Below are 16,600 nucleotides of genomic sequence, written 5' to 3' on the forward strand. Positions count from 1 at the left end.
TAGAAATAAGTCATCTATTCATTGTGCCAACACCATTCTCTGTCTTCCCCCACCAAAAAAACACTTATGCCAACATCACAGAAGTCTGCGCTCGCTTTTCAAACTGGTCTTGATGCCATCTACACATCTTATGACACAGTTCTTGTAATTCAAGGACATGAAAAACTCTTCTCATTATTTCCTCATATTCCCGACCGATAAGGCAGCAGCAGCCCATAATTTTGCTGGTGTGCTTGGCAACACCTTCACTCAGTTAAACATAAGTTAACAAGATAATTTCTGGCACTAGAAAAGTTATAGCAACCTGCATCATGTTGATATGCTAGGTTTTAGAGAAGAGTATGCCATCTCTCTCTGTGGACTAGACAATACTGGATACAAGAAGCTGTCACCTTTCATTGTTTCTATATCTCTAGGTAAGAATAATCGACCTTGAAGTTTTCATGCTGAATATATGAGGAACAAACATTTTGTGGTTTTGCTTCCCTCAGACGTTTACACTCTACTCAATTACAGCTACACACATACCACATCTTGAGAACCCTTAATATCTGGCATTCCTAATGTCACAAAAATTAAACATCTCACCACAGTCAAGACACAAACATGCCAATCTGCACAAAAAGTAAAATACAATAGAAACATAAATCAGATATACTTACAATCTGGTTAACTTCTGTGTGTTCTGGAAAAGCAGCTCTGGAAGAACTTGCAATTTGTTCTTGTTCAGACGCCTAAGCAGTTACAATCAGAATAAAAACGTTAGATTGCCTCGCAGTGCAAGAAGCTTATTCTATTATGCATAAACACATGAAGCTCCATCCCATTAACCCTCATGCTATCAGCTCAGCACAGAACACATTACATATGTTATTCATACACAAGTCCAACAGATCATGCCCTCTGTAGTTCATGAGCTAGGAAGTCAAGTGACAGCCACCAGAAAATGGGATAAGTACAGAAATTTGGTTTTTTAATTTCATTTTCCCCTGGACGCTTCCTAGCAGTGAATCCTATGGCCCTCATGGTCAGCTTCACTGTGCTGACTAGTATCTGCATTTTCTCTCTCCTTCTAAACTGTAGGCACACTAAATTGACTAGACCAACCAAGAAGATTTCCAGATTAGCTATTATTTCTATAGTATAACAAAAGACATTTCTTTAAAATAATTTGCTTAAAACTTCATTTTGAATATATGAGCACTGTTGAGAAACGTATGAATATGCAGGTAACCTGACAACTACACAGTGTCTTAACATTTAGGATTCTTCCAGAAACATTTTAGAGAATGTTTATACATTAATCCATTTTACTCACTCACCATGCGAAGTTTTACAATGAAGACCACAACTTGTCAATTGTAAGAAATGAACTGTTGCAAGTTACTCCAGCCTAGTAGCTATGAAAAACTCAATTTCCTCTCCTTAGTAGAGTGCCTGACAGCCCTGCCAAATCTAAAAGCAACTCCACCTGCAAGAAACAATCCTTTTCTACAATCCTTTTTGTTAGCTGATAATAAGAAGTAACCTGCTTTCACAGTCCTAATCAATGTAACAATGAAGTTGACCTAAACTAACTGCATACAACTCCACTGTTGTAAATCAGAAGCTGCATCCTCATGCATGTTCATGTAAGCACCTACACTTATGCCTCCTTTATTGCCCATCTAACTTACGAGTTAACTCCGTTAACAGATCTGGTTTTGCTCGACTTTTGATCACAGAAGACACCTGGAAATTTTAGGAAAAGTTACTGACAACGTAGCACCCACTATCTGGTTTCCAGTTCTCTTGCACACCAAGTAACTCCACTATCAGAATTCAAGGGGTTTTTGAATGGAAAGGCCTCTCTGATCAAACTAATGTTGCAGGGTTTTCATACAGCCAAGTTTTCATATGGCCACCACATGAGTGCATCTGGCAAGGCAACGGGGTGACAGGGGAGAGAGGAATACTTGCTTCTCTGACACCTAGAACAGATCAGAGGCTGCATTTGCAAGCTTGCTTACAGAGCCTAACCATTATGCATGCATCATGCTAATTTATGTAGATACAAGAATTGGTTATTTCACAGTGCTTTTCCTGACTACCCAACGACATTCAGGAGAAATGACCAAACCAGTAAATAAAACACAAAGCAAGAGCATGAGGGATGCTAAGCATCAGTTTTCATTTGGTAAAGTACCTGGGAAGATTTTAAACTGGATTCCTTTACCTGTGTGAAAATTCACACTTCTATACTGAATTAAACTTAATCTTATTCTTGTTTACTTTAAGATTGATAGCAATGTGGCAGTTAATCAATCCTCATCAAATTCACATTTTCAGTTAAGCATGTTTATGTTCTAGAATAATCTACTTAACAGGATGAAATACACTTGATGAAATACAATTTTTAAAATACTTATGATAATACAGGGCTTAGCACTCCTCAAATTCCATCCTCATTCATCAAGATTACCACTGGTTCTTGAGAAACACTAAATGCATTGAGTCTATTTATTGATCAGAATGAAAAAGACTGCTCATGCAATGCATCCATTCCACAGCGTTGTCTAGTGGTTATTACTGCGTCTGATCATCATTTCAGCTCAGCCAATGTGCACACAATTATCCTCTGACAATCCAGTCACCTGACATCTCAAAGCAACGTGCAAGGAACACGTTTTAATAACATTCTTATCTCTACTTGTAAGGATTTCACAAATTCTGAGTTTATGCTTCTTGTTTTAAGCTACAGAAACTAAGAAAAACTGGTTTAAGTTTCTGGAATGGGAGGTGACACACTAACAAGCAAACAAGACAACACAACAAAAGTTATGTTTTCAAGGTTATAAAGTTTGCAACTGGAAGAGCCAAACATTTACAATTCGCAGTGACAGAAACAACTGAGAGGAAAAAATTATCATCAAATGAATCTAGAAGATCAAATATGTTAAAAGATTTCCTATCATTTAGGAAGACTGCCCTGCATGTGATGGGATAAATGATCAACTTCTCAGCTGCCCTTTTAAATTGTCTTTTAAGATTTCATCCTGACATTACCTTAGGATTCATTTTCTTTCCAACATTATATGAAGTCAAGTCCATGCCAGGACGCTTTTGAAAAGCTCACTTTGTGACCTACGGTTCATTAGCACTAAGAATTTCATATTGGTCTAGTTTATTTAATGTTTTTGACATTTCATTGTTACAAATGGAGTGTTGGGGGTTTTTATACAACAGCAGTAAGCAAGCCAATCCCCTCTATCAAGATCAATATCTTAATGACATTCCTACTTAGCCTTAACTCTTGTAAGCCTGACTTTCAAAATAACCCATGAAGGCAGGTTAGTGCTCCTGCACCGTACTGCATGTGAGACTGTCCACAAAAAATTCTAAGTAACCACAGTACATCTGTCACAAAGAGAGCATGCAGTTAGTAAGCAACAGCTACATTAGTATTTAAGCAATTTGAAGCAACCACAAACATATGAAGATTCTACAGCTATTGATATCTTGGTCCAAGCTATGGAGCTCTGCAAACATCACTTCCTAAGGTTCACTTCAAGTTGGAATTTCTGCCAAAAGCCATTTTATTCATCATTTGGTTCGCAGGGGGACTCAAAAAATGAATAGAATTTTGTTTCTCGTGAACATCAGCCACTGTGTTTATTAACTCCTACTGCAATACTCACCTGAGCATAACACTAGATCACCTCATACAAACTTAAACATATCCTACATCAAGTATGTCTAACATGCCTGTATTTATTACGTGCCAGAATGTCACCAACAGCCTAGAAAAGACCCCAATTACAATTCTTGTTTCTCTCCCCAAGGCTTGAGAGAAATGCCATTAAGTTCTCAGTGCAGCAGTATCAAAGTACCAGACAGGATTCTTTTAAATCCTATTAAAGAGACATAGAAGTATTTAAAAATTGTTTAATGAAAAGAATAAATATTCTGAATGGTCATTTATAAGCATCATTTCCTCCAATTTGACAGAGAAGTGGCAAACACAAATGACCTGCAGTGGAATAGTTCCGAATATGCCATTTAACAAGAACTTTGCCTTATCCTCATCTATCAGTAAGCTCTAGGATAAATAAGGAAACTTCAAATGAAGCAAACATCAGGAATGCCAGCATGGGGTAGGGCAAGCTCTAATGTAGCTGCTCCTAAAGGAACAACAAAGCAAGAAGCTGAGCATGCTTTGAGGAACACATTGATGCAGCAGTATTGTCACACAAAACAACCCAAAGCATGGTATGGAAATTCCTTGTGCTTGTAAGAGGGTTCTCTGACCTATGAGAGCCTATCACCATCATGCTGTTGCCTAAATCCTGTCCTGTCAGGTGTTTAATTCTAATCACAACAGCATTTCTGATTTTTTGACAATTACCTTGGCAAAGGTGAAGTCATATATAATTGAAATAAAATTGATATGGTCCGCAATAAGGTCATAAACTAATTGAGCAAGTCTTGTAAAATTGTTTTGTGGATATTGTTCTTGTGACTGCATTGTATTAACAATACTGCTGATTTTAAATTAGTGACCTCTTTAAAATAAAAATAACATCAAGAGATGATATCTGGAAATTGGATTTAACAGACAAGCCAGTTTTGCAACTGCAACTAACTGCATCACAAAGGGACGACGTCAGTTTTGTGAATGTGAAGACAAGCAAGAGTTAAAGAAAATATCAATTACAGTCTCATGAGCAAAATCAGCCACATTTTGATTGTCAGATCAAATCCTCTGCATTGTTCAAACTGGGAACGCCACCCAGGACTCACACCACACCAACCAAAATCTTTCATCTGTCTTCTCATGTTGAACACATCCACCTTGTGACACGGCAGCAACCACCAACATACACACATTGAGGTACAGCAGGAAGAAGGAAGGCATCTGGGGTGCAGAGCCAGGCAAGATCTGGTCCAGGTTATTTGACCTGGAGCAGATGGAATAAGAATGCAGCTGTTTAGCCTCAGAAGTATTTTGAGCTGGATGTTTTACAGCTAATAAGACCTGCAAACTATTCCGGGAATTCAGAGCGCTGGGCAGAATGATGCATAAACATCTACTGCCACAGAACAGATCAGCTCCAGTGCTGGATGGGAAGCAACTCTGGATGTGCACAGCATGGAGTCCAGACTAATAAAACCTTCTGGAAGCTGAAGGCAGCTCAGAGAGGCTCTTCAGGAGTCATATCAGCTCCAGCAGTACCTGCACTCAGTCAAGCTTATTAAGTCCAATTAGACACATGCCGACTGTGCAGTCAACAACCTCCAGACACTGCAACTCCCTCCATCTTCCAGACTACTTAAACCACTCCTATGCACAGGAAATACAACTTCAGACATTGTCTTCTCCTCAGGTCCCCGTAAGTGACCCATAAAAGCTGGCCAACCACCAAATGTGCACACTAGTTCTCAAAGTGTAAGCAGTGGGCCCTAAGGAGTTCATACATCACCTTCTAGGCATCCACATAAAGGCCACCACACTAGCCTAATGTCCTCCTGCTAGGCTCAAATGTATATTTACCTGTGCTTCTACTGGGAGACAGTAAGGGCTAAACCCCTGTATTTCTGTATGCAGGAATTCACTACAGCAGTGAACTGCTATGTCTTCTGAAACTACTATAAATCACTGGCACGCTTTTTGTAACTAAGTCTGATAAGTAAACTGACAAATTCAGTCTAGGGCATAAGCTTACCTGGTGTTTAAATATGTTTGGATACAACAGGGTTTTATCCTCTTAAAATCCCTCATCCATGTAGATTTATAAATGGTTATACTCTTAATCACCTCATGCAGGAAAACAAAATTAAAACTTCAGTGTATGATGTACTGGGGTATTGCAGAGGAAACATGTAACATTATATATAATCATGCTGCTAACCTATATATGCATATCTCCACCTATTACAAGAGCTCTGAACGATAGTTTTTATTTACTGTAACTTATTCACTAGATGCACCCATGAGTTTTTAAAAAAAGAGTAATTCCTTCCTTCAGCAGTGCAGACTGAAAAAAGCACCAGCATTATTTTGTAAGATATATACACCTCAGGTTACTTCTTGAATATTCTTCTGGATATTCCATGACACGATTTTCAATGCAGATATAAAATGACAGGCATTGAACAAACCAAATATAATGATAGGGTGCCTCCAAGAAGCTAACTAAATATACCCTTAAAGGCAACTAGCCAGCTACCTGCTGAGAAATACCTGCTGTTAATGGTCTGGTTGAAAGAGCTACTTTTCTGAAACAGAAGACAAACAACAAAGAAAAAATATTAATTAATATTAATGACCAAGACCCAACTGGTGATTCAAGTGATCTCTGCCACAATATAATTTTTATAGTTGCTCTTCCTTCATTTGCTATTTCTCAGAGACTTGATACTGGCTTACTCATACTTTGGGTCTGAGTTATAATGGCCATCATCATCTGGATTTTGGTACTTGTTTTTCCTGTTCATTTTCATAAGAAAATACTTCAAATTCAAAACTAGAAATTTTAATATCTACTGAACACAAACTTAGGTTTTAAGCCTCTATTCAAGGCACTTCTGCACGGCCTATTTAGACTGTGACGTTTGCCTGCTGCACAAATTAAATGTGTTCCCAATGTAAGGGTAAGAAAGACTATTTGAACATCAAGAAGTGAAGTAAAAGATTCATAATTACAGCTGCAATAGAGACATATGTGTGCATGTGTATATAGGCATATGTGTACATATCCATCTATGTATGTCTCTCTACGAACATTACATCCATCTCATTTGATTTCAGCCAAAGCCCTTGTGTCCCAACTCTGACACCCTCACGGGCCTCAAGGCTCTTTTTCTCCTCCTAGTTATATGGCATGCTGACTTCTATTCTCATAGAACATAAATACATAAATGTTTGTCCCTCACAGCTTTGTGTTACAGACTGCATTTTCTTGCTTTACAATTCTGATAGCCTAACCCACAAATTAATACAGTGTGTGCATTTTCTAAGTCCAAGAAGCATGCACCCAACATTGTGCTCTAATGTATTACCGCTTTCTTTAGAGCATCAAACACCCTGTTTTAGCAAAGGACAAACATTCCCTTTCACTTCCTAAAAATATTCTGCTCATAGCCTTAATAAGTGCTAGTTTCTTCCCTTCCTCCCTCAGCCCACCACCCATTTGGACAGTCCTATGTCCTGAAGGCAAAGGAATGGAGAGAAACAACTTCCATGTCAATCATGGAGTATCAAGGGCTCTTAAAAAAACAATGGAGAAGTTATTAACTGTGAAATTCCTACCTTCCTGGCTCCAACCAGGCTAATAATATTTCTTCCTCTGTCTGAAGCTGGGATAGGAGAGAAACTTAACTATTACAACTCCCAACCATTCAAAACAGTCAGAAACAACCACCAGAGCTTGGAAAGATACCATGTTACCAGCCTAGAGATAGCTTGAAGTTATTTATTAGAACCATTCTACTAAAGAAATGGAGGAACAGACCTACACTTTACAAGGAATACTTTTTCCCTTTATTACACTTGAGTTTTATTCCTTGTCTTAGCTTATGGATAACTTCTGAAAAACTTCTGAATGAGGAAATGATCTCAGTTTCGATAGGATTTTTTGGTACTTGTTTTCAAACCAGAGGTCATGTTTTCCTGGAGGTGAAACTTTCTTGGGGTACTGACTTCATCTCCATGTCTCATGTTTGCACACTGGAAGGGGCATCCAGTTTAGGTACCCTCGTCTCACCAAGTTCTGCTCGAAGCAAACAGGGGCTAAAGCTAATCTCTCTCAAAGGCATGATCTGATTCAGACTGAAAAGAAGATGTATTTGGAAGCACAACTACAACAAGTCGTGTAGCCATCAGCTTTCCAGGTCTTTACCCTTTCCACCCTGGGAGACAGTCTGCAATATGGTAACAAGAGTATGCCACTTCAACTGCATGCATTAAAGCCTTCACCCTGCTCAACTTGCAATAGATTTCAATCTATTTTTTCAAGAGGAATCCAACCAGATTCTTTGCTACCACAAATCATGAAGGAGAAAGCCATTTCAACAACCTTGTGCAACACTATGTTCTGAACATACAGAAAACCCCTTCCCTCTCAAGGCTTGTATCCCTCTCAGAAGACTTCAGGAAGTTCTTCAGAACTTCAGGGGGTTTAAAAGTCAAATAACATGATAAAAGGGCAATTCAAGTCTCAAAGGCCTATTCCCTATCCATTTAATTTATACAATTAATTCCTTATACAATTTATTTCTAAATTATGAAGTTGTACAATGCAATCACATTCCTTCTGATATTTTTGAGCTTGTGCATCATTATCTTTCTGTGAGTGAATACAATTTTTATCATCTGCAACACAGCACAGGTGGGTTTATTACTTGGATAGTTATTTCACTCATTTATTTACACACAAGGTGTACAAACACATGCCTAGTGGGGGTCTAACAGAGTCTCAACATTAACAGATCATATGAAACAAAAGTGTATTTCATATTTTCAGAAAAAGCATTTTCAGCTTCATGCTTTGTTCTCACAGCTGCAGACAGCAGTTTTACTCTGATTGAGAAGCAGAGTAAGGAAAACCCAAGACCCATTTCCCATTAGGTTACACTGAGGGGATGCCCACCAACTACACATGAAATTTCCTCTGTGCTCTCCTTAAAGCCCCTGAGAGGCACTCACCTCCTTCCCGAGGAGTATGCAATCAGTACAAAAGCAATGTAAGTGTTATTTATTCAAACCTGGGAGCTTAGGCAATTTTCCAAGGCAATTTTGTTTCTCATTATGCTACTGACTGAAAATTGTGAAAACTGTACCATCAGGAAAACATGCTTCATGCAAACAGCATACATTGACAGTGTGAGCAGAAACCAGCAAATCTACATTGCTACGGAAGAAAGAGGGAAGAACTGGCTTCCACTGGAAGATGCCACAAGAAAAGACACTTGTACACATCTTTGCTTTCTATTTACAATGTCTTGCAGTGTTATATTTACTAATATTTACTTGTACATTACTGAACACATTCCACACATAAATTTAAGTTGATACACAGGCTGTGATCTAGGCTGTCAGTTGTATTTTTGAGTACAGCAATTATCTAGCTTTAACCCCATGAACGTTTGTGACACCCGCCGGCCTCCAAATTCGGTGTCTGCTTTTCTACCAAGCATTGACAGCTTTACTACCAAATCAAAGCACTGCCTATTCATCATGAAATTAGTACTCCATTCCTTCCCACATAAGTTCAACAACTTCCAAATTCAATTTGACATCTCTGTTTGCCTTGCTACCTAATACACAGGTCAGTCTTCAACAGAAAAGTATAGTGCTTTTCATTTTGTAAAAGGGGCAGGATTAAAGGAGCAGTCCTGATAGTCCAACCTCTAATATCCAGAAATTATCAAACTAACTTTGGGTTTGCTCCCAAATTTTTTCATTTATTTTATTTCATATTCAAACCATCTGGGGGTCTCACACCTGGCAATAAACAGGCTAGCTTTCTTGTTCTTTCTTAAGAGCTCTATGCCCCTGAAGAGCAGCCTCAAGGAATACGATGTAGTTGAAGCAGTTTCTAAGAGTTACTGTAGGGGAGATGTGGTTTCATCACAAGATTGGGTGTAACCAAGAAGCCATAAAAATGAATTAATGCATAAACAGAAGACTCAGACAAAGACAGGAATTATTGAACTCTAAGGAGTTGCTAAGTTCTCTCTTTTAAGCAGCACTGACTTGAGAAACTGTAAAGCAGGAGCACCCAATTTCATTCAGTGTTTTTATCAGAAAATCCTATCACCGTCAAGAAATATGTTGTGGTTATTCAAGTAACTTCTTCCTTTGCTTTGTATCCCTTCCTTTCTTTAAGGTAAAATAGTCGAGCTGCAGCACCCATTAAAGAGTCAATCTTATGCATTACTTGGTCAGCACCTTTTTATATCACGACAGTAGGAAATAAAACCAGACTATAAATGCAGCAGTTTCCATAAGGGAGCTCAGTACAACCATATTACAGGATTATGGTGTGAAAATAAATTAACTTCTTTATTTACCTGGCATGTTAGTCCAGAAGTTCTTTCAAGAACTGTAAGATACCATTGCATGTTGCTAAGGGACAGTTCCTCGTAGGAAAACAGTTTACAACAGTTACAACTTTGAAAATGTGAACCAGGACCACCCACTCTGCTCTGTTTGTAATAAGGGATCTCAAAGCTGTCAGAAGTAATAACCTTTATTAGCAACTTTTCATTAGACAGAAAAAGATTATCTACCCTCTACCAGAAACAGAACACATTCCTTCTTCCGAAGCAGCAGCATACAAACTCAGTAACTCTATTGCACTTTTTACTTTTCAATGTAAGAATCCCTCTTCTTTTTTTTGCTTTTTTTTTTTCCTGTTTTTTAAGGGTCTCTTCATGTGAAATAGTCTGAAGTGAAGATGGAGGATTGAGTCAGTATGTACACATTATACAAAGATTTACTCTGGCTAGGGCCAAACTAGTGATGTAGGCAAACGCAGTAGTAACTGGTTTTCAACATTTTCCCAAAGCCAACATGAAAAAAAAAAGGTCTAACAACCTTCACACATGCATTACAGACTGGGAGCAATGTTCTCCATCCTAGAGAAACGGACACAAGTGTTAGTGCCAAGTTAACTGAGGAAGGGAATAGAGAACCTTAAGTATCAGACAGCTCTCACTAACGACGTCAACAGCAAGAAAATCCTGGAAATGCAAAAACTCACAAGCAAATGTACTTGGACACTCTTAAATCAGTAGCTTATTTATAAAATCTGTTCCAGTCATGCAGGATGGCAGTTGATATCTGCATTTCTCAGCCTAAAGAGTTTATGCTTTCTCTTAACTATCATTCAGATAAATCCAAAGATTTCAATCATTAAACCCTCAAACACAGAGACACTCACTGCAGAAACTGTCTGTTTCTGAAGTGCTTTTACTAAGTTCTTATTTCAAATCTACAACAAGTTTAGGACTTCATAGACTATCTTCCAATTTTTCTATCTTCAAAACCCTACTGCAGAATGAGAAAGGATGTAGCTACTTTCTCTTTATTCTTCCAGAGCCTACATGAAAACAAGAGGCCCTTACGCAAGGAACATAAAAAATCTGTTGTAGTATCCCCTAAACATCCATCGTTTTTAATACTTCACCACTTTTTGTAAAGGCAGTAAGACTAAAATGGTCATGGTGAAACCATTTTCTTACACTGGAGAGTAATCTCTCCAGGTCAGGGCTGAAGCCCTATTTAAAAACAAGTCAGTCAGTTGTAGCGTGCACATCTCCAAGCCACGTTGCCCGTGCTGACAACTCTTAGACATTTATATTAATCAAACTAACCATTTCCAGAAGTCGGAAATAGCTGTGAATAATTAGCAAGAAAACTTGCAAGTAGAATTATTATTGCCATTTTTACCAGAAAAAAAAATAGAGCACTGCTCCTATTTGATCTAATAACTCAATACCAGCCTGGCTCACCACATCACTCCATATATAGTAAAGAATGCTTCAGTGGCAGGGCATTACTCTTTCCTCCCTGGGGCCGTATGCCAAGCAGAAGTATTAAAAACTGAAAACTAGCAGAATCATCTCCTGCCTGAACTCAAACTGGATGTTTCACAAAGGACGCATCCTTCAAAGCCAACAGGATGAGTATAAGGAAACAATTAAGTGGAACAAAGACCACACTGTACACCTGACTCCCATCTGAGAACAGAAAAGCAGCTCTTGTGACTGGTTTATCACAAGCCTGTGGGAATTGCTGATCACACCTCACTGAAAGGGCACTTTCCCACTAGGAAGATGCAAGGGGTAACCAGCCATAAAACCCCACTGCCATTAAAGAAACTCACATCTAAAAATTGAGCACACCCAATTTCTGTGATATTTCTCTCTGATCCACTCCCACCTCCCCAGCAAATTGCCAAGTGTTGGGCATCAGTTTTTCCTCAAATCCTTTAGTACCTATAAGTTCCCATTTTCCTCGTCTTCCTAATGTACTGCCTCTCACATATCCTGCTCAGAATTCACAAACATTAAAATGTGTATGTAATATCCATAACATCTGGACAAATTCTAGAGCCTTCCCTTCTTCTTGTGATCCTCAGCCTATAACACTTTGAGACAAGACAAAAGATCTGAAGAAGAGATCTCCTCCAAGCAACTGAGACCATACTACTAGCAAAGTTAACCATAAGCAGAGATTAAATAGTTTCTTCTCTTCTGTATGGAAAGCTGCAGCTACAGGTGAGTGAGCTCCAGTTCAATGGGTACAGTTGAAACAGAGTTGTGCCACAAGAAAAGCACCATCAAGACAGTATTGGTCTGAGCGATGACAGAAAGGCTTCAAGACCGCCATGCCCAAGAACTGAAAGATGTTAAGTACCTTGAATTCATCATCGACGTTTCACTGTTTTGTTGAGAACTGGATTATTTCAGGATTGCTGTGCTCAGCAGCATGAAATTCAGCCGATAACATCGGATTTCTAAGATGGCAAGCAGTATAATCCTTCTAATGTGAGGAAGCTCAAAGAAGCAAAACCCTTTTGCTAAAATTAAAGCTAAACAAAGTTCATCCAAATTATTCCAGGCCAGTGACACAGCAGTTCTTACCCAATAGAAATACAGACTTTTAAGCATTTCCCACAGATCCTGGAGAAATGACTACAAAATCCTGAATTTTTTTTCTTAAGCAAATGCTCCCATAGATCTTGGTGAAGTATAAAACACTGCTAAAATCAAACAAACAAGCCACAGAAAAGAATAACAGCTAAAACTGCTGATGTAATGTTCAGTGCACATCAGCAAGGCCAACTGAATTATGGTTGCATTGTAGCAGAACTGTTACTCCCTTTGCTTTGTAACCATCGCCTCCAGAAGCTTAAGAACCCTGTGGTTACAGAACCTCCCCTACATAAATGAGACCCAAATTTGTTTTTCCACGAGTCCTTATGGGTCAGTGACCTACTATGAAAATGTTTTTGATGAAACCAGGCTCGTTTATTATCATATTGTTAAAATAAACCCCTCTGGTTTGTAGCCCTGGTCAGATGTACTAATGCAAACCAAAACCAATTCCCTCAAGCAGGCATCCAGCTTTCCTGCAGCTGCCCTCTGTGCCTCCTGCACTCTTCCTGTGTTTGGATTCCTTCTGTGCAGACCTACTGGCAGAGCTGCTAATGGCTTCCTTCAGAAAAGACACGCCAATTTATTTACTTTTTTAGTGTTTACAAAAGAAATCAAAGGTTCACTCCTGCATCAGCAGTAACAAAAGTTTGGCTGTCCAGCAGTGACTGAGAAGTATGTAACTACATAATTACGTGCTACAGACAGACATAGTAAGCTATGAAGTTTGAGGATCTTGGTGCCCTCTGGGAGGCCACAGCACATAAACACCGATATCAGGAACTATGATTTTCCCAAATGTGTAGACTAGAAGATAGCAACTACACATACACAATTCTATAAGTACTTGATTCACCAAATAGTACCTGAAGGGTAAAAAAGTGACAGCTACTCTATCATTTAAATATTTATTCCAACACCTGTCCCATAAAAATAAACACGTAAAGACATACAGAATCTAGGTTGGAAAAAGATGTTTAAGATCAAGTCCAATGGTTAACGTAGCACTGCCAAGCCCACCACTAAACCATGTTCCTAAACATTAAATACATCCAGGGACAGTGACCCCACCACTTCCATGAGCAGCCTGTTTCAATTATTGGCAACCCTTTCTTTGAAGAAACTTCTCCTAATATCCCATCTAAATCTCCCCTGGTGCAATCTGAGGCCATCTCTCTTGTCTTATCACCTGTTCTATCTGTATCATCTATAGTTCTTGTTCACTTCACTTACCGCCAAGAGACTGGGAGGGATTGATCTTTGACCTGGTTTGTCACCATCACAGGCTTCAGAGATTTTTTTTTAAAATAAAGATGGTCCCACAACACCAATTTTTTTTTCCAGGAAAGGTATGTACACCTGTGTTACGCAACAGATAGTGCTGATAAGCCAACAGTGGATCAAGGCACATGCTTGTCTTTTTACCTGTTCTTTCAACTTTGTCTCCAGACAGGGTGACCAAGATCTAAGTCACACAAGGTATTTATCAATAGTTGAAGACAAAGGATATTATTTCTATTGTTCAAGTATGTTTCTGCTACTGGCATCGACTACAGCTGTGAGAAAAAAAAGTGTCTGATATGTAAGGACACACATTATCAAACTTAACTGTTGACAGGTACAGAACAAGTCTTCCAATTTGACTGCTGTGGATTTCTTCCCTGAATTTATCTGCAGCTACTTCTGCAAGTCCAAAACCTCAAGGATAAACACTCACATAATTTTGGGGCAAACTGAAAATTTGCTATATTTTAAATAGGACAATAGAAAAAGATGCTTGTCTCAAATGATCATAGGAAATAACCTATTTCCAAGCAATAGCTTGGATGCTCGTCAAGCAATAGCTCATCTGTGTACAGAGATAATTACACATATTTCAATGCTTGAAATAATGCTTGACTAAAAGCTACAAGTTATATGCCTTAAAATAAGAGGGGGGGGAGGTAATCAACACAGGACCAGGGCAATTAACTTCAGGTGCAGCTGGACTGTGCTGTAATAGGTAACAGCAAAGATGCTCAAGAGAAGGCTAAAATAGAAAATTACAGTCAATATGAAAGCAACAAAATTCAAAAGGAAATGAATGCATTTGGGACTTGAAATATAAAATGATCTTAAGGCTTTAAGTACACTTCATTTTGGGGTGTGCATTTACTACTCAACACTACATATGAAAGATGATTTATCATTACTGAGCAGTATCATTCTATCGTAGCCAAAATGAGGTAACACTTTACTGAAGAATTCATCTGAATGATGAAATACATTATTCACCATATATCTGCAGGAAATAGTCCATGCTTGTGTATTTTCCTCTGCCCTTAGCTGTTGTGAGAAGCTTGACTCTATATGGAAATGTATGTACTGGAGATCTTATAACATTCCTTTCCAACAAGAACAACTTTTTGGACAAATGATTGCAGATTCCCCTCCCCAAGCAATGATTTTATATTGAGTGTATATTTCAATTGTGAGAACAGCAAAGTGAGGGCTTTTCTACATTAAAAAGAAAAAAAATCTTTCCTGACCATATCTGGGATGTCATTTACTTAAACAACCACCATTTCTCTAAATTACTGGCAGTCATGTACAGTAAGCAAAGTACATTTCAGTGAAATCACCCAGAGTAGCCACTGAACAGGACTGACAGATAAGTGAAGGATATGAGCCATATCTTGGGAACATTTATTTTGTCTGTGTGAGCCAAGAGTAGGAAATAAAGCTGAATCAAAAGAATTGCAAAACTAATGAGCTTCCTTCTTTCCTTCCAAGAATAAAGGTGAGATGTCAGCTTGAGCCAAGATATGATTCAATAAGATGCAGCACTTAGATTTCCCTAATGATTTACTGAAGTGTACAATTCACACTCAAGCTGTCAATATCTATTTTATTATTTTATTTATAGACACACACTCCTGCACAATATACCAAGAACTAATGCTTTCTTGCTATTGTTCTTGTCCTGCCTGATTTGAATTCAAGCTGATTTAATGAAGAGCCTCAAGATTACATTCAGAAAGCAGACCAGCAGCTCCAAGAAGCAGTCATAAACATCACAGTTTGAAGTGAACATATCACCCAGCCAGCAAGCACACAAAAAAGCATCAGCAAAGACTGGTGTATAACTAACCCACAGCTAAAGTCACAAAAGCAGCTCTGTGCTAAGACATTGGCTGTCTGTGAAAAGATGGCCCGAGCTAGGTAGTCACAACACCCAGACTAAGCACTGCATAGTGCAATACATGCAGCAGAACAACAAGAAAGCAGAAGTAATGCCAGAGACCAGGAAAACCTGCAGTAACCCAAGCCCAGGAATGAAACTCCAGAAACACCTCTCCTGTGGATGCCCAAAGAGCTCGACGACACCACAGGATGATGCACTGTGATGAATTTACACACAGTCTCAACACATGGACGTAACCTACATCTTCACATGGATATTAGAAACCAAGAGCTTCTGTTTGGTTTCTGCAACCTTGGATGAACTAGAACTCGTACGCAGCTCATGATACCAAATGGGACAGCCATTCTCTGAGGCTAAGGCAGAAGATACAGGGGGTATGATTTTCTCTATTATGTTGAAGAAGTGCATACTCCTCCAGAGTATAAATTACACAGAGATTTAATTTTCCTCTAGACTTCTTGATCTAAGTCAGACGCAGGATCAAACTGTGAAACTTTGTGTAGTAAGTTGATGAAGGAACTCGTGAATTCAGAAAGCTGCTATCTGAGCGTGTTGCTGCTACTCTATTGCTATCAGGGTCATAAAATTATGCAGATGAAGTACTTAGAATAACATGATCCTCACTTCAGCAGTAAAAACTACATTATGGCCACCTGAAAGGGAAGACCTGCTCTCCAAGACAACGCAAGTAGGCTTCAAGTAGGCTCCAGTCAAGCAAGTTAAATCAGTCACTCCAAATAAATTCATAAATTGCTCATATATTATCAGAGGGATTGT

General features: G+C 38.7%; 1 protein-coding gene across 1 annotated transcript in view; it reads right to left on the reverse strand.

The window, feature by feature from the left end:
- SLIT3 (slit guidance ligand 3) overlaps positions 1 to 16,600 on the reverse strand; it is a gene marked incomplete at its 5' end in the record, with an annotated part of 502,705 nt that overhangs the window by 454,713 nt on the left and 31,392 nt on the right. The window contains one exon of the mRNA XM_084268563.1: positions 663 to 734. Within this exon, the coding sequence (XP_084124689.1) occupies positions 663 to 734 (72 nt within the window). The remainder of the gene's footprint in view (positions 1 to 662; positions 735 to 16,600) is intronic.

The sequence above is a fragment of the Gallinula chloropus genome, assembly GCF_964237585.1.
Source record: "Gallinula chloropus genome assembly, chromosome: 10".
NCBI classification, from domain to species: domain Eukaryota; kingdom Metazoa; phylum Chordata; class Aves; order Gruiformes; family Rallidae; genus Gallinula; species Gallinula chloropus.